This window comes from Sminthopsis crassicaudata, chromosome 3, assembly GCF_048593235.1.
Source record: "Sminthopsis crassicaudata isolate SCR6 chromosome 3, ASM4859323v1, whole genome shotgun sequence".
In the NCBI taxonomy this organism is placed as follows: Eukaryota; Metazoa; Chordata; class Mammalia; order Dasyuromorphia; family Dasyuridae; genus Sminthopsis; species Sminthopsis crassicaudata.
The window spans coordinates 434,255,428-434,280,555 of NC_133619.1; the positions used below are offsets into that span (position 1 = coordinate 434,255,428).

A 25,128-nucleotide genomic window follows, 5' to 3' on the forward strand; every position below is an offset into this window, starting at 1 on the left:
TCCTGTTTGACAGTCTCTGCTGAAACTAAGAAGCCTCTTATAAGACACCAGAGTTAGATGGTATACAATGCTACAATGAAAAAAATCAAAATGAAATGCCAATGAAAGACAGAACTTGACAACTAATCTCGACAACTACCTAAAGTAAGCTACAATTTCTTTTTTTTTCCTTTCTTTGCTGCGGCATTTGGGGTTAAGTGACTTGCCCAGGGTCACATAGCTAGGAAGTGTTAAGTGTCTGAGACTAGATTTGAACTTGGGTCCTGCTGACTTCAGGGCTGGTACTCTATCCACTGCACCATCTAGCTGCTCCAGTAAGCTACAATTTCAAGAAAGGATCACACGGAATAAAAATTCTTTCATATTTACGTCCTATTGAAAATTAAAAATTGAAAATTTTCTGATAAATATTAATAACTGCAGCAAAAATAAGAGTGCATGCTTCTACTAATGTCATAACAATACAACAAGACAGAAGCAAAAAATAGGTAATTTAAAGAAACTTTATCCAAATTAAACAGAGAATTCACATTGCCTAGATTAAAAAAAAAAATGTTTTGACTCAGCTTCAGTAATCAAGAAGGGATATAGAATTTGGATGAGTCACAAGTATGCAAAATTATCACTGCCCTAGAAAAAATGATATTGGCTAAGAAACAAAATGAAATTGGAATTACCACAGCTATTTCACTTATGCTATTTGCTCAGTTTGTCTTGTCTTAGTCTAAGACAAACACCAGACATAAGTATACCCTCTTTCCTTACAACATCTGAGCTTAACTATTTTTCAGAAAGAAGAAATTTATAATCAGGTGACCAACATAAATTTTAAGCTCCATTCACCTAAATAATACTGTGCAAAGGAAGTGCTCTTCTGGAAGCTTATTTATTTCTAACCTAGAAAAGTGCACCCACCAAAGGCAATATTAAACTACCTTCACCACTCCCAATCTCAAAATGAAGAGTAAGTATATTAATAAAGAACATAAAAGTTTACTAAGAGGCAAATGTATTTGCTCTAAAAAAAAAAAAAATCTGAAAACAAGAATGCAGATCTGTGCTTAATAATATAAAATTTTACTTTGTACAGTATGAGCAATTTTCTATAAGCTTTCAAAGTGGTTCTCTGAGCCAAAATATATGGCATTAATACTTTAAAATTCACAAAAATGAATACCTTTGTGATGTAAAATTTTTTCAATCCATCCAAAAATGATGTAAAAATAGAGGAAACCTGAGGTTTAAGAGCAAGACCTAAAGTAGGGAAAAAGAATTGAACACTTTAAAGCAAAAATTGTGATTTTCAAGCAGCAAAAAATATTAAATATAATTTTTAAAGTCTACTGACAGTTTTTTTTAAACAATTTTGAACTTCTAATCCAAAAAATTCCCAATGGATTTGACACTACTTAATCAAAAGACAAGAATAACCATATTTTTAAAATCCCTTTTCAGATTAAAAAACAACAACAAAAAATAATTAAATGTAATTAATACTCAATCTAAGTAGGGTTTATCTTTCAGTAACATGGTATGTACATAATAAAAGCCATTTCATTAATTTTTATTTCATTATGAGCAGCCAACCAGTAACTGGTTTCATCTGTATTTTTTTTTAATTATTCAGAAATCATTCAGATCAATCATCTAACATGGAGTCAATATCAAGTTTAGTTTAGTTTTGGTTATTTCTTAATGGTTATGCTACTCATGCAGAATTCTTGGCATAAAACTAGTCATTGCTTCTTTAATTACACGCGGAGAATTAAAATTGCCAGAATAGCATAAATGGTGTTTCAGTGTCTGTTAAATTAACATCATTGCCTCAGGACTGAGCTTAATTAGATGAAAGCTTTTTACTGTTTTTCCATTGTTTTCTGTTAGCAGCAACTTCTAAAACCTCCCATGACTGCTCCATTTTAAGGACCATACATCTGGCCTTCATGCTATGAGCCCAATTCATAAAAAGGTTAAGAACCATTTGCATGATATTTTTAAGTCCTATTAAAACTACTTTAAAAAGTTTAAATCCTTAAAATCTGAAATTGAAACCTAAAGATCAACATAATGACATTGTGTGATAAAATAAGTAAATTTTTGTACTTTAATATATCAAGACTTGTGACTTCATCATTTTAGATAATCCCACTAAGCAACATAGACTATAACCCTTCTATTAGTTAGTAGCTGGTCTTTGAAAGTTGATGCAACCAAAAGAAAAAAAAAATCTTTCATCCTTCAATCAATCTGGTGATGAATCTTTCTGTCTAGTTCTTAAACAACTTTTACAAAGTCTTTCAAACTTTACCAGGTCTGTCAGAGTTTGTGCTCCACTACCATAAACCTGAGAGTCACCACAAGGCCAAAATAAGAAAGCACAGAAAGATATCTATTTCTTATATACTTTATAAGTATATTATATCATTAAAAGGGGAAATTCAATTTAGTAAATTGTTTACATTGATGTTTCTTTAAAATAAATTATCTTTACAATTTTTTTTTTCTGGTATATGTCCTGAGAGTCATTATAACATAGAGACTGAATTAAAAGACCTATATAGAATTAAACTGGAACTTTAAATTGGAAACATTTCCTGTCTCTAGTATCTATTCCAAAAGGATAACTAACAATGTTAGAAGAATTACACTTATAATTTGGGACATGTTAATTTTTGTTAATTGGTATTTTAGTGTGTCAACTGTATTGATCAGAGTATATTAATTGCAACATTTTTGTTTTTAAATGAATGTTGCCTACCAAAGAATGCTCATTTTATAAATACTATTTTATCTCATTTGGCCAACAAAGGAAATATTTCCTAATTATAGTGTCCATACACTTTGATATGTTAGTGAACCAATACTTTTTTTTTTTTTTGGGGGGGGGGATATCTACATTTTTAGCTCAGGCCTGCATTGAAAGCTATTTACAATTTCCTCTCATTTTTCCTATAAATCGAGGTGAAAGACAGAAGGTAAAAACTCCCATGTAAATAAAAACATGACAAAATAAATCCACCTATGTAGGCAATCATACACATATGACATGCTTGGAGGATGAATAGATTAAAAGATGGCCAAATGAGTGTTCCTAAAATGAATCTCAACAAGTTCTCAGGTGTAGTTCTAAAAGTAGGTGGGCCCACAAAAACTGGGTGTGTCATTGCTTACGTTGTACTCCCAAAGTTGATTCACTGTCCTTTTTTGGACTTTATAATTTTGTTATTAAAGGTAAAAATGATGTTACAAAAGAGGGAAATGGAAATTGTTGCTCTCACATAATTTTAAAGGAATGCTGGATAGAGAAAAAAATAGAAATGCTCAGCACCAAACTTTACAATTCTGTTCTGACAAAACAAGTACTTCCTAACAAAATCATATCCAAAGAAAAGGAATACAGTTTAATAGATTGAAAGCTGGCTCTGGATATTAATTGTGCAAACCTGGGCAAGTTCGCCAGGGTCTTGGTACTCTAGACAACGTTTTAAGAACACTGCTGCAGAGCATTGGAATCTCCCTTCATTGACAAAATCAAAGGTACAATTAAAAAAAAAAAGTTTTATCTGAACATTCAGAATACTAAGAAAGGTTTATTTCTGAAAAGAAAATCTATTTAGAAAGTCCCTTTAAATGGTAGTGAAAAAAATAAATTTATAAATTCAACAAGATAATTGATAAAAGAAATCATACTTTACAAAAGTGGCAAGTCTATTTACTCTCAATAATAATTAAAATGTACAAGAATGGAATATAGTGACTACTCTTGAATAATGCTAAACAAATTTCTCAATGCCATTTTACTTCAAGATTCATTGGGATAAGATATCATCTGTCTGATTTAACTTAAAACTTCTTATTTTGGATTCACTCTCTCTTCTGTCACACACACAAACACACACACACACACACACACACACACACACACACACACCATTTTCACCAACAAATCTAATAACTGATATTATGATAGGGATTCTATTTACAAAATCAGTTCCTAACCTGGCAAAACTCATATTGATAACTGGAGTACATAACTTAGAAGGTCCTATTAAATATTATCTAGATAAAAGGAGGCAAATGCATTAAAAAATGAAATGCAGTTAAGTAAAATGGAAATTAAATCTTTTTTAGGTACTAAATTATTCATTAAGTGAGTCAAAGAAATGGCCATTTGTATGTAGCTAAAAGAATTTTTGAAACTTTTAATATATAACATTGGATCCAAATAGCTACAGATATATTCTGTATACCTATGAACACTGCCCCAACAAATTCACCCAAACTATACTTTCACAGACAACACAAAGAATTGATTTATCCTTTCACTGTTTTGACTTATTTCTTCTTCTTCTTTTTTTTTTTGGGGGGGTGGTGGTGGTGGAGAAGGGTAGAGGTGGCCCACAAAAGGTAGATTTACCTAGAGGAATAGGTTACAGACAAAATGAAGGGATACAATAGATATTAGGAGTGGTAAATATAAAATAAGAGTGGGAGAGCATATGAAAGACAACTTCCTCAGTGGAACTCATAATTACTCAGTACAAAGGGAACACTCCATGATGTTGGGGCAAATTTGGATTACTTCTAATGTATTTGTTTTAGGATAATTTTTTTGTACTATGAATCCATTTATAAGTCTGCTGAATCCTATGAATCCTTTCTCAGAATATTTTGCTGTCTACCTTTCTAACTGAAAGAAATATTGAATTTTTTTTTCCTGATTCAACTTTATAGACTCACAAAAAAACTATTATCAGGTAAAGAACCCTGGCTTCAGAATAAAGAATGTGTGATCTAATAACTTAAATTAAACATTTTTTTATCTAAATACCATAGAAACAACAAAAAACAAAAAGTCAGTGCCCGAAATTTTGTTAACATTTTTAAACAAAGAAGGGGATAGATGAATTTTAAGAATGAATTAAGCTGACAAACAAGTTTACAAATTAGCATTCCTTAACTTACCAAACTGAAACTGCATATTGTCCATGAGACGAATTGATGCAGGAGCACATCTCTGTTCAAAAAGAAAGACCAAAATGGATTTTAAAATATCCACTATCCAAAAAGACTATTTGTTGAGAAGAAACTTATTTGTCCAAATGTATTATGTGAAGTAAACAAGAATGTCATTAATAAAATAGAACTTTTCTAGTATTTTGTATAAAATCAAATAAAACGATGATGAAAATACATTAGTGAAAAGATAAAAGAAAAAAAAACTGGATCAACAGGGAAGGTGTGCTGGCTCATTTTTGTTGTTTCTTTTTAAATAAGAAGGGTGCCCCAATGCTATTAAGATAAAATAATAAGGCACAGGGCAAAATCCTCAGAGAATTGACTATAAAACTAAACCATGAGACAACTAGGAAATTTAATAAAAATTGAGTAAGTTTTCTAGAGTATCACATTTAATCACTACTGAATTTGTCATCTGGTACACACTATTCCTAAAATATTGGCATACATGAGCAAAACTACGAGAAGTTTTTATAAAGCATAACATTTTAATTCATTTGAACTTATCTGCAACAAATAGCATTATAAAATATTATGTTCTATACATTTTAAATTAATAATGTGAAATTATACGACTTATTATTAATTCCCTTTAGGACTTTTTTTGTTCATTTAAAAAACGGAAATCACATATAAAGTTTCTAGAATTTCAAAATCCTTTAATTGGGGTACATGAGGCATCAAAGTATATATTAATTTTCTAAAACAAAAATAAAACACATATCCAATGAAATAAACTAAAAATCTACTACATTTTAACATGATATATTATTTCCTTGTGTTAGAGAAAAACAGGTAAACAGCTATTCAACTTTGTCAGGCTTTTAAAAAACCCAACATGTTGTTCAAGTCAACAAGAAGTAAATTAGCTGATTTCTCTACACTAAAATGAAATTAACTGTATTACAAATGAAATTTTTAACTTTTGCATAAAATTTTTAAGTGACCAAATTTCTATTAATTATTTTTTAAGTTACAATAATTTAACATTAAATAATTATACATTTTTGTAATTTAAAACAGGGTCATTTGCCAATCGCTCTTCTTAGGCTTAATAATTTTTTAAAAATTCATTAACTATGCAATATGAAAAAGAAAACATGAAGTTTTGTCATTAGTAATTCTAAGGAATATATGTATTACAGAAATTACTTTAAGCCTTTAAAATCAAAATGACATATTAAAGAGTTTAATTCTTCCGTTTTTATACTAAGTACCAAATCTCATTCATTACAAAGAAGTCCACAATGGATCTAGGGAAAGAGCATTTGGTGATCGATTTATAAAATCATAATAATACTTTTTAATCACATAACACTTGACTCTTTTAAATCTACAAGGCAATTACTTTAAGTAAGCAAAATGGGCATCATCATACCTACTTTATCCATCAAGGAACAGTGGCTCAGAAAGAGTTAAATGGCCTACTCATATAGTATAAGGTCTGAGAACTAAGCAGGTTTTCCTACTGTAATTTGGTTCTCTTACTAGTGAACCATGTTGCCTTTATATGCATAATAAATATCAAAGTAAAGCTATAAAGAATTTGCTATATATAGCACATGCAATAGTTATGAATAATGTTTTAAAATGAAAAATAACAAATCTGATATTTTAACATTTTTAAGCAATCAAGTTTAACTATATTGGCAGATATGCAAATATCTAAGGAATAATAATTTTCTCAAAGTGAGGAAAATCTTAGGGTAGGAAAAGCCTCCATTAAAATCACCACCATTCTATGACTTGAAAGAAGTCCTAGTAAACTGCCAGAAGGACAGATGTTGAATGACTTATCCAGGATCACGCTTGTGTCCACTGACACATAAAATTTTTTGGATAGCTTACCATAACTTACTCTATCTTTGTAAATGTAATTTCAATGTAATTACAGTTATTAAATTTTATATTAAAATTTTCATCTTATTAACTCTATGTTCTTTGCCTTGTGGATAAAATATAAGTTATTATTAACAATTGGAACAATTTGATTCTTCAAGGTATTATTAAATACCAGTCTTTCTATTGTTAAGTGCCAGAGGAATTTGAAATTTGGTCTTCCTGGCTTCAACTTTAATATTCTAATCATTTACAATGCTGCTTCTATATAAATGGATAATTTTTTTTTTGGTTTAACTTTATTATTGATGATGAAAATAATAGATCATTTTGATGTATTACTTAAAAGTCCATTAAGTATATTTTCTACAATAACCCTCTAATAATGACTGAAAAAAAGTATTTGTTAAAAGCAAAACAGTTTCTGCTCTTAGAAAAGATGATAAATCCTTTCAGCTACAAGTCTGATACAAAGACCTAGTGGTCCTTATGTTATAAATGTAAAGCATGTGACCAGGCATCTATTTCAGTATCACTTCAAGCAAGAAACCTATCTGTTTCTGAAATTCAACCATTTGAGAGTGCCTAGGACTTTGGTGTTAAGAATTTCCTTTCTGGGTCTACCATAGCTATGGCTTCAGATGAGGCAGTGGCTGTAGTATCTGAAAAAGCAATTACTAGATAACATCTTTACTATGTTAATTCCCTATGAACAGTGGGCTAATAGCAGAGTTAATTCAATTCCCACATTTCTTGAGTTGAGGCCCAGGGCTTTCACCACCAGAATTCTAGGAGCATGATGGTCACAGTGGTAGTAGAGGACTAACATATGATACCTCCTATCATAACATTTGCTACTCAGGATGATACATCTGTTGGCAGGACTAGTGGTCTGTCAAGCACTGCTGTTCCTAAGGTTATTTTCAAGTAGGTGTTATAAACGTTATTATTAATTATTTTTAAAGATAAGAAAATAAAGGAATTAGAACAGTATGATCATATACCTAATGGCATATGATTATAAAATATATAATCCAAGACTAAGTTAGGAAACTTGGGATTCAATTTTTTGTGTTCATTCCAAGCTACAATTCCTAAAATAGGAAGATATATTATATACTTCAAAAAGAATAAAGTAATACTAAGACTGGTTTTCCAAACACCGAAGGAATTTATCTCTACATTTAGTTATAAATACCTTCTCAGTACTTAAAAACAAAACTCAGTCATAATTTAAAAAGAAAGTAATGTATAATAGTCAAAACCCAATATATACAATGATTTCAGTGATATTAAAATTATTTCTGATTTAAAAACAAAACTGGTGATAAATAGCTCTGCTCAGGCTTTTTTTTTTTTTTTTTAAATAATTTTCATATATCCCAAACTGGAAACAAATATGCCTCCAAAGATGAGAAAACTGAAGGAAAACACTTTTATCACAAATTTGTTTAGCATATAACTTTAAAAACTTTTTTTTAATCATATAGGATTTTATTCCCCCTCTACTTAGAGGTTTGAGTTTTGATATTAAGTTTATAGATAAGGTAATTTTTGGTTACCTTGACACAAACCCCAGTAAATATTTTTCCAAAATTAAAAGTAGCAAAAATGCTAGTGCTCTAAATGCAATCTCACATTCATTACTCAAGCAAGAACAGAAATATACAGAGATGAAAATGAAAAAAAAAAAAAAAAAACCAACAACAACAAAAAAACCCCCAAAAGTTATTTGCTTTAAGTGACCTCTGCTGGTAGGTGTGCAGAACACCTTAAAAGGTTGCAACCATTTTTTTTTTTTTTTTTTAAACTTGCTTAGAGAATAAAGAACCTGACATAATAACCAGAACCAGGGGATCTGGAAAATCAAACAAAGCAAGCTTATGCCCAATTTTTGCACTAAATGATAACAGCAATTTTTTTCTAGTGTAACAGAAATGAGATCTTCATAATCACTTCCCCATTACCAATATGCACTCTATATTTAAATGATCAGTAAGAAAAAGTTACAGAAAATATGGTAATACTAAATATCAAAATGTTAGTAACTTTTTCTTCTAAGTAAAAGAATAGATTTGTATTAGCTCTCTAAAGCTTGAACATTATTATATTTATACAAAACTGCTTGTGTCTTCTTATAGCCCTTTTCAAGATACCAAAGCTAAAAGACAGACTTGATTAAAGTGTTAGAAAAATAAGATAACCATTTATTATTAAGATAATCATTTATTATTATTTCTGTTTAAGACTCAGAATTAATATTGTTTAAAAAAATAACAAAGTTGTGGGTCAAACAAAAAAATCATTCAAAAAAACTTTCCAACAAATACATACTTTATTGTTAAACATCAGAAGATAGTCATAAAACTGATAACAAAATTCAATCAGCATATAAAACTCTAAAACATATATTTTTGCTCCTCAATTGTTTAAAAGAGAAGCAATACTAGATCATAAACTATTCTCAAGCTGAACATGAATGAGAGATTGCTACTCAGGGTGGCCAGAAGGTGGGGAAGTATATGTGAGGGAGGTTGTGTGCAATGTAAAGAAAAAAGTGTAAAAATATTTATCAGGTTACTCAAGTAACCTAATCTAAGCATATACTTACAACAAATTAATGATAATAAATAGTTTAAATAACAATCTCCTAGAGGGCAGGAACCATCTTCCCTTAACTTGCATAGAATCAATGATATTCTGCCAAATAATGCTGAGTTTTTAAATAATTCAATAATGAATATCCTTAACTATATCTTCTAAGATCAATGTAAGACTATTTTTCCTACTGAATGATAAGATATATGAATTTTTTGATGACATAAAATGAATATGTAATAATGAGTTTCTCTGGCTAATAAATTGTTGTTGTTGCCACAGACTTTTAAGCTAAAATCTAGATTCATGATAATAAATACTATGATGCATGTCCGGCTATTATAGATCTAAGTATTTTCAATTCATTTGCAAGTGTTATCTTACCTTATATTTACACAAGAACAACAATAAGAAAAACCCAGAAGTCTTCTTTTAATGGCTGAGTTCTCTACTTGCCCTTTAACAGTTTGAAAAAGAAATTCTATTTTCACAAAAAGATGTATGCGACTAAAATAATCTAAAGTGAAAGAAAAACGATTAAAATATTTTCCGCCTTATTAAAAGAAAAATGGCATGATAGGTAGGCAGGTAGATAGACAGACAGAGCTAATAAGCTCTTATAAACTAAAGACGCATAAATAAGCCCCTTATAGTCAAAGGATTGGCTTTAAGGGTAATCCATGTTGTTGAATGGGGCTCATAAAAATAAGAGTCATAAAATATGCAGGAAATACAATACTAATATAGCAAAGGAACATATAGCTATAATGACTTTAAACTTATTCTCTGTAAAAAGTTAACTGCTTTCAAAATTTTAAAGTTTGTCTGATATAGAATTAAATATCCTAACAAAGGATTCCACTTTTAATTTCTCTCCAATATGCTAGGGACATTGGCAACATCTCTAGGGACAAGAGATATGAGAACAGACAGATCCAGAGGCAGAGGCACAGAAGCAAGAGAACAGAGACACAGAAAGGAGGAAGGGAAGAAAGGGAGAAGAAAAGGGAGAGAGGGAGGGAGATGGAGGGAAGGAGGAAATCATTGAGTTCGTATTCTTCTATATTTAATTGAATTCCAACAGTAAAACTCCATGAGTTTTTTGTTGTTTTGTTTTAAGATTTTCTGTTTTATTTGTGGCTGGACAACAGAAGGGGAAGTTTAGGAAATCCATATGAAAATGTTTTGCACTCCTGATAGGGAGATTTTCTTTGTGTTGCAGATTTACAATTCCTTTGTAACTTCCAGTCAGTTTCCAATAGCACTAAGAGATTGAATGACTTGTTCATGATCACAAAGTCAGTGTGTGCCAGAGGTATGACATGAACCCAGGCCACCGTGGCTCCAAGGGTAATGTTCTAGCCATGCTTACTAAATGAAAAACTTAATTAACTAAAAAATTCTTTAAAATTGTGACGTTCACAGTGGGTACTAAGAAGCCCCAAGTTAGCAAAAGCTCCTTTAGAGATTAATAAGTCTAATGTTTTGGTTTTATATATTCTAATAACATTGTAAGAAATTTATTCTAATAATGGTTCTAATAATTTAATTTTATATATTCTTATAATTTCTATTCTAACAATGATTTCTAATAGCTTATTTTTATATTTTTAGTAATTTAGTTTATTTGATTTTATATAATTTAGTTTTACGTAGAAAATTTTTTTCTATATAATATTTAGTTTTATATATATATGTATTAGAATCTCAATAATTTTCAAAAGAGAATACAAATAATATATAGCACAAGGGTACTTTATTTATTGAAATGAAGTACCTCATTTAATAATGCAAGGTACAATCTGCTAGTTTTGTTTATTAATTAAAAAAAATTAAACCTTCTCTATTCAACTTGATTAAATACTTTTTATCATTTTTCCTAAAAAACCAAACCAAACAAACAAAAAATCTCCAAAAGGCACATCCCTATGACCACTACAAAAGTCAACAGAATCAGAATGGTACAAAACATTATGCCTGGCAATAGGATTAGTTGATGAATATCTAAAGAACTGTCATAATTACTTTGGCATGGGAAGTGGGAGGAGGACAGAGAAGGTAGAAGATATAGGCGTTTCCTAAGAAAGAAAAGCCTTAAGAATCAATCACTTACCAATCTACTTGAGCAAAGTTGGTCACTGTACTGGACTGCCATTTATCAGATATAATCACATTAATCTTCTACAGTATCTTCCTTTCTACCTCCTCATAGGCAGTAGGGTATTGAAAGAGACTATTTCCTCATGCAGAGAAGAAAGAATTTAGTAGAATTCTTCTGCAGTCAACAAAGAGTTTCTTAGTATAATTCCTTTAGTGATGAAGATGTACACTTTGCTATTTGTGAAAAATGGATTCTTCTTCCCCAGAGATACTCATCCAAAATATAGGTTGCCATTTCCAATGCAACTTGAGTGTGAAAAGTATCATAAAATGGAAGTGTTAAGACATGACAGTGAAGGATTACAAGCAGCCAACTCATTATTCAATCAGGAATTTGGCACAATTATAAACCATGTGCCATCTATTTTAATTGATCTTAATTTTTTTTGCTATCAATTGAAATTCTAAATCCTAGATTGAATGATTAAGGTTTAAAACCTTATGATTTATTGTTTTTCTATCTAACAGTACTAATACTAAGGATGATTTCTAATTTTGAGTTATAATACAAGAGGAAAGGTCTATATATCTTGGAAATTAATGAATAAATGTACATTTACTATTACATGTCATACAGGCAAACATACTGAATGATGTTGTCTTTTAAATATGTCTGAACATGAAACTTATAGTCAGCTGAAATATGTCTGAATTGAAAATGAGGTCTTTTCTCTTGTGGCCCATAAGTAAAATATATACACCCAATAATATCTTACATATTCTGAGAGAGAATAATGACATAACAAATTAGGTAGTGTTATTTTTAAGGAAATGCAATCCACTGGACATGCTTGGGAATCTTTCTCTAGGTTTCCCTGGCAGTACATAGACAACTAATACATCATATGATCTGTCTGTAATCTTCTTCAAGTCACACATCTTTTTGATTATATGTTTTACAACACTTTTTGTATGTAAGAATTAGCTGTTGGTATCTCAGCCTACTTATTTGCTCACAATGTACTTTCTCATTGCTTTTTTGGGTGACTCATAATTTTGATGCATCAGAGACAGTTTTTCAGTGTCAAAATGTCAAGAAGAAATATGAAATTTTTAAAATTGCTGTGCCACTGAAAAAAAAGTTGAACTTGCAGGCTTTCTTCCATTCAATTTTGGACCTAGTTCATTTTCTATCTACATTATCTGTATAATGAGATCAATTTAATAAGTTGGATTTACTTTGGATTACCAGATTTCTTCTTCACCCACTTGTTTTTTCTGCCTAGATAATAGGTCAGACTGTGCATTTCATTAAAGAGGCAATCAATACAATGATTTGATGCAATCAGCAAAATGCCAACTATGAAAACTTTGTCAATTCAGTCACTCAATAAACATTTGTTTAAAAAGTATGTACTATATTCCAGGCACTATGCTAAAGCACAGTGGCTATAAATAAAAGCAAAAGTTCCTGCTCTCAAGGAGTTCACAATATAATAGAGGAGACAACATGCAAATAAGTAAGCACAAACAAGCTATGTAGAGAAAAAATGGAAAATAATTAACAAGGTTATATGGGGGGAAAAAAAAAACTAGAACTAAGATGAACTGGAAAAGGCTTCCTGTAGAAAGCAAGATTTCAGTTAGGACTTGATGGAAGCCAGGAAACAGAGAAAAGAAAGGAGAAAAGTCCAAAGATGGAAGACAACCAAGCTAAAATGCACAGTCTAGAAATGGAGGGTCTTGTTTGTAAAACTCACTAGATTGAAGAATATGTGCCAGGGAATAAAATGTAACAGAAGATTGGAAAGGTAGGAAGGGGCTATATCATAAAGGGCTTTGAATACCAAATGGAGGATTTTATATTTGATTCTGGAAGTGATGGGGAGCCAATGGAATTTATTAAGTAGATGGAAAATGTGCTTTGATCTGGGCTTTAAGAAAATCACTTTATCAGCTAAATGACTGGAGAAGGAAGATACTAGAGCCAAGTGGAGGATTGAGGTTATCTTCCATCTGAACTCTGTCAACTAGAAGGAATGATTCAAATCCATTTTGGGAGAAATATTCCATATTTATACAAGAATATAATTACTCAGAGCTCTAAAATCTTAAATTCATCTGTATTCATCTTAAATAAAGAGACTAAAATAATATATAAACTTCCTAGAATGTAAATGCATAAACTGTCCTAGAAATTTAATGTTCTTTTTTTTTCCCCCCTGAGGCTGGGGTTAAGTGACTTGCCCAGGGTCACACAGCTAGGAAGTGTTAAGTGTCTGAGATCAGATTTGAACTCCGGTCCTCTATCCACTGCACCACCTAGCTGCCCCCTAATGTTCTTTTAATTGTTAAGTATTTCCCTATCAAAATATCAAGTTCTGCTACAGTTTCTTTTCAATAGTGCTTTTCCACAATGTTTGGAATGTTCTCTCTCCTAATCTCCAACTCTTGGCTTCCTTGAAGTTTCAACCAACATCCCACCTTCTCTTTGTTAATTATCTCCAATTTATCCTGTATATACTTTGTTTTTACATAGTTTGCTAAGATTTTGTCTGTTCCATTTGACTTTGAGCTCCTTTGAAAGCAGGGAGAGTTTTTTTTAACTTTTTTATGTTTTACCTACACTCAGTAAAGTACCTGACAATAAAAAGGAACTTAATGCTTTCTAACAATCTGATCTTTTATACTGAAGTATATACTTCTATTATATTCTGAGGGAGAAGATTTTATTGTAATTTAATTTTTGTGTTTCAGTTTTTGTCCTAATTCATGATCACTAGAGTATTCAGCATAACTCTCACTTTAACATTTTGTGTAGAAACTCCTTAATATTCAGTTCTATTTATTATCAAGTCAACTCTTACAATTGGTGTACTTTTTAATACTGTTTTAATAAAATTAAAAGGCTAAATATTCCCTTATAATTTGGGATTTTTTCAAGTATCAGAGCAAATTCAATCCTCTTTTCAAATAACTCTAGATCAACCCATTTTCATTTTGTTTCTACTTGTTAGTTAACAAGAATTTATTGAATTTTGTCTTAGGATACATTCAATTAAACATTAACTTAAAATAAACTTAAATTTAAAAAATCAGAACTGAAAATGTGTTTTTTAATTTTAAAACCCGTCTTAGTTTAACATGATGCTATGAAAAAAAAAATGTCATCTTTATATTTCTAAATATTTCATTTATCCATTTTTGTTAGATTACCAAAACCAGAATAGTTTTGTTTGCGCGGTTAAACAAATATCTTGTTTGAGAAAAAACAAATGAATCTATGGGGATAAAGGGGAAAAGGGAGATCTTACTATCAAATATCTCTGATAAAGGTTTCATATGGAAGGAGGGGAGGAATACAAATACCTTACGGAAATATCTAAGACCAAAAGTCAGTGAACAGAAACAAGTGTTCTCAAAATGAGAACTGCAAACTATTAATAGTTATATGGAAAAAAATGTTCCAAATCATTCATAATGAGAAAAATGCAAATAAATTCTGAGGTTTTACCTTAGCCAGCAAACAAACTCTAGAGACAATGCTAGAGGAATTTGGGGAAAATAAGTGGAGCTGCAAACTGCTTCAATTATTCTGAAAAGCAATTTAGTATTACACAAATAAATTGTCTAAAAAAAAAAAAAATCCATATTCTTTGCTAAGAGACTCCACCTACTAGGTATATACACAGCAGTTACTCCCTCACCAAAAAAAGAAAGGTTCCACATACACCAAAATATTTATAGCATTACTTCCTGTGGCAACAAAGAATTGGAAACATGTAGACGTCCATTAATTTGCAAAGGGCTAAATAAATTGTCCAACATGAATGTAATGGAACATTACTATAATAAACAAGCACAATGAATACAGAGAAGCACAAAGATTTACAGAAACTGATATAAAGTAAGCAACTTTAGAATAATAATATATACAATGAATATAATATAAAAAAACAACAGAAACTAAATATTATGATATTTTAAAAATGAGCTTGACCTCTACTGCACAAAGTGAAGAACTGTTATATCAAATTTTTTTTTCAATTAGCTGATTGGTTTTGTTGAATTTTTTTCTCTTGTTTTCTTTAAAAAATTCTTTGTCATAAGAGATGGCTCTTGAGGCAGAAAAAGGGATAAAAGGAAATCTTGGCAATGAAAAACTAAAAATATCAATAGTTACTCTTAAAAGAACATAAAAATATAATGTCCAAATAAAATCAATTTAATTAAAGATAAAAGACTGTTAATCTTACTCTGACTTAAAATAATGAGGCACTCTTTAACTTAAGAAATTAGTGTCACAATTACAAAAAAAGAGTTGACAACTAAACAATAAGAGATATAGGGGAAAATATTCTTGAAATGAACTGAAAAAGATCGCACAAAAATATAAAACAAAGTAAAAATTTTATTAAAATATCATACTGTTTCAAAATGTAAAAGTAATTCATAATTGTCTACCCAGAAATTTTGTATTATGTAGTAGAATTTAGGAAGGATATTTTACCTGTTTTGCAATTTCTCTTAAGCAGGCTACTCCTCGTTCAAAATTAGGGAAGGCTACTGAGCCATATTTTTGGTATTCAGGGATTGGTCTAATTTTTATTGTAGCTTCTGTAACCACACCAAGAGTTCCTATAAGAAGTAAGAGTAGGATTTGATTAATTTATCATGTAATTTTTATACCATTTAAAAAAATCTTTTTATCAGGAGAAAGGAATACCTAAGTAAATATATAAAACATTTAAAATACTCAAGTAGTTCCCATAATTTTCTATACCTTTTAGCAATATACTTATATGTATATTATGTGTATATATATATATATATATATATATATATATATATATATATATATATATATATATATATATACATGAATGTAGTGTTTACATATGAATGTGTTTTAAAACACTTTCACCATAACATTCAGAATAACTGAATCACATTTTCTTCTGTTAAGTGGTGGATATAGGAGGGTCTTAATATAAATCAGCAACTTATCAGTAATGTACAGTCTCAGAGGATTTTCTACACCAGAGATTAAGTGACTTGGTGGTGATCGCAAAGCTATTATGTGTGAAAGAAAGTTAAGACTTGCACTCAAAGTCTCCCTAACTTGAAGCTTACATCAAAATATCAAAATGCTTTATGCATATTAAATTCATTAAGATTATAACATCATGGGAGCAGCTAGGTGGCACAGTGGATAGAGTATCAGCCCAGGAATGAGGAGGACCTGAGTGCATATCTGACCTCAGACACTTAACACTTCCTAGCTGTGTGACCCTGGGCAAGTCGCTTTTAACCCCAATAGCCTCAGAGAGGGAAAAATGATTATTAACATCATGAAGCATAAAAGATAAGAAATTAGGAGAGAGCTTAACTTTTTTTTGAAAGAGGCTATATATTTCTATATTTATGAGAGATGAGCATAAATACACACACACACATAAACACACATTGAGTGAAGTTATAATGCAGAGTTTGTGGGAGTGAAAAAATTAAAAGCAGAATTTGTAGAGAATACTTCTATTTACCCTTTATCTGATTATTAAACCACAGAAAAGCCAAAGACTATCCTACACAAACTCCAGTGGCTTCCTCTTACCCCTAGGAACATTCTATGATTATTCTCCTATTCTCTTTCTACTGAACAGTAGACTAATTGTAAATCTGTTATCCAATTCCAATTGGGCCTTTAATGCAGCAAGCCAATCCATCTTGCACTCCCTTCTCAAAATTGTAATATAACTTTTAATAGTTTCGTCATTCAACTAAAGCTACTCTCTCCACAACATCCAATGATCTCACTATCTAAATTTTACTTAGTCCTCAATCTCCTTAGCCTCTCTGAAGCATTTGATACTTTTTGACTGCTGCCTTCTAGATAAGTCTTTGATCTTAGATTCAATCATGCTGCTTTCTATTGATGTGAGGTATCTTATCTATGTGAAGAGTCCTAAACTTTCTTTTTGCAGAATCATCTATATCACATCCCCTGATCTATACCACAGGGCTCTCTCCTATGTCCCTCTTCCTTTTCTTTTTATACATGTCTACTTGGTGTCTCATGGATTTAATTATCTAGACACAGTCTTTCTCCTGAGTTCCATGAATGGATGTCCCAAAGGCATCTTAAACTCAGAATGTCCAAAACACTCCATATATACCAATCAATTAACAAATCTTTTTATTTCTAACACAATAGCATGTCTTATATCCATGCTCTTCTCTCTATTCATACAACCACTAACTTAGCTCAAGCTCTCATCACTTCTTATCTGGATAACTGCAATAGCTTCCTAATTGGTCTGTCATCTTTAAATGTTTTTCTCATTTAACTTTTCCAGAAAAAGTAATTTTCCTAAAGTACAAGTCTGACTATGTCTCCACTCCATACAACAAACTCACTAATAATTCTAAGAGTAAAATTAAAATCCTCTGTTATTTAAATCATTTTACAATTTGTCCACAATCTACACTTCTAACTTTATTACACATTGCTCCCTTTTATGTACTCTAAGTATAGGTGATTCCTTCTGTCTCTGTACCTTTGCATAAAGTATTGTTACAAATGGATTCTCATAAATTTACCTCCAGGACTCTCAGAATCCCTAATTTCCTTAAGGTTTTAGCTCAAGTATCAACTTCTATGTTAAGCCTTTCCTATTCCCCACAGCTGCTAACACATACTGCCACCATTCTGTTTTGTACATACATTTAAATACATACCTAAACACTATCTCTGTTTCTTCCCTGACAGAATGAAAGTTCTTTGAGAACAAACAATATTTCACTTTTATCTTTAATGTCTGACACAGAAGAGGGTCTTAACAAATGCTATTAAATAAATGAATTCCCATGTTATAAAACACAATTTTCTAGCTTTTGTTCACCTGATTCTTTGACTCAATGCACACTGAGGAGAAAAAAATATTACTTCTCCCTATATTTTCATTCTTCTCTGACCCAGTCCAACCCTTTCAAATTCAAAATCTTCTTTTGTGCTCCTTTTTCTCTGGACACTTCCTACTATATTAACAAGTCTTGTTCCTTATCTCTTTATTCCCCCCCCCCTTTTTTTTTTTTGCTTCTTGCTCTCATAAAAAAAAAAAAAAAATGTTCTTTCCAGAAGATAATGAATCTCAGATCACCCTCTTAGTAATAGGTTCTACTATATTTATGTGTTCTATAGAGTTAGTCCAGAAAGGGAAAAATGGTATATTTCTGTTCCTAACTCTCTTTCCAGTTTATACCTTTGTCATCATTATCTCATAGTTGTTTACCTTCATGTTTTTTTCACCAATTTCAAATCCTTGCTTCAGTCAATCCTAGGTTACTCTTCTACTCCCTCCCCCACCCCAAGTATTTCAGTATCTGGCTTAAGGCACTTCTCCATCTAAAACACTGCTCTAATAGTTGGGAATTTCAATATATATATGTATATATATATATATTGCTATTTCTTCTAATTTCTTCTTAATTTATTACTCTTTTAATTTTAACCTCCTTCAACCTACTGATTTCGTCTTTGCCTTCGATAAAAATATTCGTATCTCCCCCATAGCTTAATCTTCACTTAAAGTAGTTCATCCTTTTTCAAAGAGGACCAATGGCATCACAGGATGATGTCTTGACTTGCATGTGAATTGTATTGAACTGAGGCAGAGTTGTGCAAAGTCATCAGCCTCCCTCTCTCTTCCAGTCATTCAGGATAATTAAAGATGACTTAAGATACAGTAGACAACTGTAACATCATCAATGACTGACCAAACTCTAAAAGCTCCACAAAGACTGCTTCAGCTGCTTTTTTGGTTGCCAGAACAAATTGTTCTCATCCACCCAATCCGTCAGGGAAAGTGATCAAATATTTGGGTAGACATTCCTCCTAACTCATAGATTAATAATGTGGAGTCTATTAGTTGCTCTCAGCCTAGTTTTAACCCATCTGCTGAGATACTTTTCCTGGGATGTGGCCACTATGCATGTTACAGCTTCTTGGAGTCACAACCATCTTTCTAGTATTTCTAAAAAGAGCCTAATTAGTTTCACTACTACTACTTCCCTCCTTTCCAGTCTATCCCTCCACAGAGCTATCAAATTAATCTTCCAAAGATATGTCTATCCTTTTCATTTTCCTAAATCAAAAATCTTCAGTTTCCCTTTTGCCTTTTAGGATTACAATCAGCCTCACATTCAGAGCTCTATAAATGGGTCCTAAATCCACTGAACCAAATTTTATATTCCCCATTCCATAGACTCCTTTTCAGTCAAACTCAACTACAAGTTTTCCCCTTTACTTGAACTTCTTTGCCACTATGACTATGCAAGTGATACATAGAGTAAATAGGACAACTTATATAATTCCTTTCCTGATCTTCCTGGTTTTTAGTGTTCTTTGTCTCTTGAAATATATACAAATATATAATATATACAAAGAAATAATATAAACTAGAGATTTATTTGTCACCATACTGAATATCTCCAGAAGAATATAAATTCTTTAAAGAAAGTTGTTTTACTGTGCATGCCCTTTGATCCAGAAGTGTTACTACTGGGCTTATATCCCAAAGAGATATTAAAGAAGGAAAGGGACCCACATGTGCAAAAATGTTTTTGGCAGGCTTTTTCGTAGTGTCTAGAAACTAAAAATTGAATGGATGTCATCAATTGGAGAATGACTGAGTAAACTGTGGCATATGAATGTTATGGAATATTATTGTTCAGTAAGAAATGACCAACAGTATGAATACAGAGAGGCTTGGAGAGACTTACAGAATTGATGCTAAGTGAAATAAGTAGAACCAGGAGATCCTTATACACTTCAACAACAATACTATATAAGGATCAATTCTGATGGACGTGGCTATTTTCGGCAATGAGAGGAGCCAATCAGTTCCAACTGATCAGTGATGAACAGAACCAGCTACACCCAGCAAAAGAACACTGAGAAATGAGTGTGGACCACAATATAGCATTTGCACTCTTTCTGTTGTTGTTTGCTTGCATTTTTGTTTTTCTTCCCAGATTTTTACCTTATTTCTAAATCCGATTTTTCTTGTACAACAAGATAACTATATAAATATATATACATATATTGTATTTAACATATACTTTGACATGTTTAACATGTATGGGACTGCTTGCCATATAGGGGAGGGGGTGGAAGAAAGGAAAAGAAAAGTTGGAACAGAAGTTTTTGCAAGGGTTAATGTTGAAAAATTACCCATGCATATGTTTTGTCAAGAAAAAGCTATAAGAATAATAAAAAAAATTGTTTTATCTTAGCATGCAAACAGTAGGTACAATAAATGTTAAGAGAAAAGCTAATAGGAATTCACATCATATCACTTTATTTTTCTTCCTTGATTAAATTACCTAGATTTTCAGAGGAGAACTGAATAAAATACTTTAATTCTCAAGAGGCTTTGGACTATGATAAACATGTTAGGTAGATGAGTTTTCAAAATACCAGAAATCAGAAATTAATTTATCCTAAAAATTCTTTTAGCCATGATAGCCGTTTCCCTAGCTCCAATTATAATATGATACAAAATGGGATAAGAATTTAAAAGCTTTTGGTCTTAGGAGGATAAAACTAGGCACTCTCCTAAATACTTCTCTACAATTAAATATAAGTAACTGCAATACTTCCATGTTGATCAAAGAACTATAAGGAAAATTACAACAGTTGTCTGGGCTTCACTTGTTTTGGAAGGTAAATATACCTTAGTGCACATAATGACAATTCTTGTCATTCTTTAATAATTATTTCTTCTCAACTACCTATTTGAAGGTGTTCAAGAATAACCATAAAGTCCATGAAAGGGATATTAAAATGAAAGAACTGATCAGTATTCCAGGGCTAACCAGATGGGATATTCCAGATCAAGACTGTTTAGTATTTCCCACTAAACATATAGAACATTTATCAAGTACATTTAAAGCAATTGGCAAGAAAAAGGAAACAAAATACAAAATATTAATAGGTTAGATTGTGACAGAAAAGCATCTAGACCAAAACCCAGCATCTGGGCATTGAAAAAACAAAACAAAAACAAAAAACCACCAAGCATGAAACAGATGGAGGAACAGAAAATGCACAAACTAGAAACAAGGATCCCTTCATTAGGACTGGCCTCTTCTCCTTCATTATACTGTTCTCTTCTGATAACAAGTCCCCATGTCTGAGAGATACGTAAGGCAACATGTGCTAGACAAGTCAAAACATTAACACCACTATGACCAACATCTCCCTTCAGACCCTGATGGAGAAAGCCCAGGACCCTGAACCAAAGAGACGGGAAGAACCCTGCTTCTACCCAGTGCCCACAATTCTCATCCTAGAAGCAGTCCCTGTGAAGCAGCAACCTATCAAATAATCCTATAGGGACTGGTTTAACATCAGAAACTGATAGGATTTTTAATCAGTCAAAAAGTAATTTTTAAAAAGGGCACTACCATCTGCTTTGATACTGCACTTTAAGAAACATGGGACTTTTTGATCTGACTTGCAGTTGAAACCTTCCACATTATTTTGGAAGACCAAAATTTTTTTAATAAAGTAAAGGACAATGTTCAACTCACACAGTAGCATTAAGTTCACTAACTAAAGACTAGTATTTGCATAACAACAAAATGGTAACAAATAAAAATAAATGTTAAAAGAAAGGGGGAAAATGGTACTTGAATACTGATGATGGTCTACAAAAGAATGCTCATTTTATAAGTCTGAATGATAGACAAGTGCTTGAGGATGTGTACTATCTCATAAAATGAACTTTTTCCTTTTTTTATGGAACAACTGTAGGGTACATCTCAATTCTTTTGTCAATTTTAAGTATTAAAAAGAATATTCAATACTTAAATCAACAATTTTAATCTAAAACACATCTTTCTCTAAAACTGCAAATCAAATAAAAGCAAAAAACGATTTTTTTTTTGTCATTTGAAATGAAGCAAAATGTCTAAAAGAAACTTAATTAGATGTTTTCAGCCAAAAATTTCATATCAAAATCAAAATTATAATATATGCCTTTTGGTAAATTTTTATGGTTTTTAAAAAAGTAAAATACAATACCTTTTATCCTAAGTGCTCTAATATTATAATACAAAATCTAGATTCAAGAAAATCTAGGTCTCTATATATCTGTATAATATGCTTATTTTATTATTTACCTTCAGATCCCAGAATGAAGTGATGGATATCGGGGCCTGTTGACATGCGAGGTACTTGACAGCTTTTTTCTATGACGCCTTTTGGAGTTACCATTTTTATATGAACCACCTGTTTTAGCATATTACACAATGTTAATTTTATACAATAATTTAAAAATACATATAAATTCATGTAACAATAAAATAACACACGATTTTTACAAAATATTGTCATAAATATTGGCTATAAATATGTGCTTTTGAAATATGTAGAATAGCATCACCCATCTCATTGCCAGACCTTATTCTAACCACTTGCCTTCACAGATAACAGAGAATTAAGAATGGAAAAGGGCAATTGTGACCAGGTAAAAATGCTTAGTGAGAAAAGTAATAAGTAATAACTGTGCAATGTGTACTATGTTTCAAAACTGTAAGAGAAGAGAAAAAGAGAAGGACCATTCTAAAATAGGTAGAGTGAATAAGCTCTCAGCTCAGCAAAAACTAGAAATATATAGGAAATACATATAAAATATTTGGAATGGCTTTATTGATAAGACATAAAGAGGTCTACATATTTAATCACTGCATACAACTTTATGCACTTTACCAACAAAAGCACCTAAGGTCATACATACAAGCATTTTCTTTACACTTGCTTTTTCAGTTTCTTTTATGCAAGTATGAAACACAAACTTTGCTATGGTGTCTTATAAAAACATCTTTTTATTCCGTTCAAATAAAATGCTTCATAGGTAACTAGCAAGTGTAACAAGGACATTTTTACACCAATAATTGGAACAAGGATAGGGATTTTATTAATATAAGGAAAGATGAGGAAATCCCTGTAGCAATACAAGTCAATACTCTATCTGAAACATATAGTCTTTGAGAATTGACTTAGAGCACTAAAAAGTTAAGGAACTTGCCAGGAGTGACACAGACAGCATTTGTTAGAGACAAAACTTGAACCTAGGTCTTCCTCATTCTAATACCTTATAAAATGTGCTACTCAATATGACTATGCCCTTTAACTTTTCAATGGTGGTTTGAAGGGATATATTAGTAAATATAATAATTTAAAATGGAATTTAAATGTATCAGTACACATACTGGTTGGCAACTTATCTTTTCCTTATCTTAATTAAGAAAAATTCAAGAAAAGGTTAATTACAAAGAATAAAATTTCTGAAAGCAGCTGCATCACAACTTTAAGAACAAGCACCTACTCCAGCAATACCCTGATGTTTGCATTATTTGACTAAATAATGATCAAGAAAGCCACTGAGAAACTGCAGTGATTTCTTCCATCTCAGAACTTTAGAGGCATCCAGGAAATCATGGGTAATAGGAAAGGTAAACCACCAGTGAAACCAGTGTTATGGCAGAATGTTTCTAAGAGAAATTAGAGATGAATAGAGATCAAGGCTTTTTCTATGTCCAGAGGTAAGACCAGACGGATCCCCTGAGAAAGATCTATGATAGAGATCTTGGAAACCCTGGGGAGAAGCAATTAGAAACAATCAAAGCATACAACACAGATACAGCTCAAATGCCTAACCTCAGTTCTGGGTTGCCAGAAAAAAACCTGAAGATCTGTAATTCAAATGTCAAGATCCAGAACTGAGAACTCAAAGAATCAGGGATAGACCAGCCCCGGAAGGCTGCCCAGGGCAAAACTCCTGATCACTTCACCCCAAAGCCCCTCATGGAGAAAAGGAAAGAAGGAAAAGAAAAGAACAATTATCTAAATAGATTGTCTTTCAGACAACCAAGCAACAGTTGAAAAATTGTCATACTGTTATAAAACAATATCATTGTGCCATAAATGACAAGGTCGATTTCAGAGAACTCTGGAAAGCATGAACTCAGACAGAGTAAAGTATTTAGACACAGAAGAACAATTAATACAAGGACCATAACATTAAAAAAAAAAAAAAAGGCAATTTTAAAAGACCTCTTAGAATACTGATCTATCACATCTCCAGCAGATCTAGAATGAAGTATAACATATAAAGTCTCTTTAACAGATTCTTTTGCTGAAGAAATTACATATACAAGGTATATAAAAGTGATACATTTTCACTTTGGATTCATTTTTCTTGAATATATGTATTTGTTACGAGGAATTTTGTTTTTCTTTCTCTCAATAACTTTTTTTGGGGGGAGGGTTCTCAAGCAATGACTCCAAGAGGGCCACAGTAAGACTGTTTTAAATGAACAGAAAGAAATTTAGAAAGGAACAAAGAAAAACAAGAGATTTTTAAGTAATGTGTAAAATTTATTATATATTTTAAAAGAAAGAAATGGAGAAATTCAGTTTCACATAGAATCATGTGTGTGTGTAAATGATGGGTTTTTGGAGTTTTAGGTTCAATTAAAAAAAAAAAAGTTAAAATGAAACTAACT

General features: G+C 31.3%; 1 protein-coding gene across 1 annotated transcript in view; it reads right to left on the bottom strand.

The window, feature by feature from the left end:
• The window catches only part of AGPS (alkylglycerone phosphate synthase), a 131,455-nt gene that overhangs the window by 41,861 nt on the left and 64,466 nt on the right, over positions 1–25,128 (bottom strand). Inside the window, exons 10-13 of the mRNA XM_074303020.1 lie at positions 22,741–22,849; positions 16,067–16,194; positions 4,966–5,017; positions 1,178–1,254 (exon numbers count right to left, since the gene is read on the bottom strand). Of these exons, the coding sequence (XP_074159121.1) occupies positions 1,178–1,254; positions 4,966–5,017; positions 16,067–16,194; positions 22,741–22,849 (366 nt within the window). The remainder of the gene's footprint in view (positions 1–1,177; positions 1,255–4,965; positions 5,018–16,066; positions 16,195–22,740; positions 22,850–25,128) is intronic.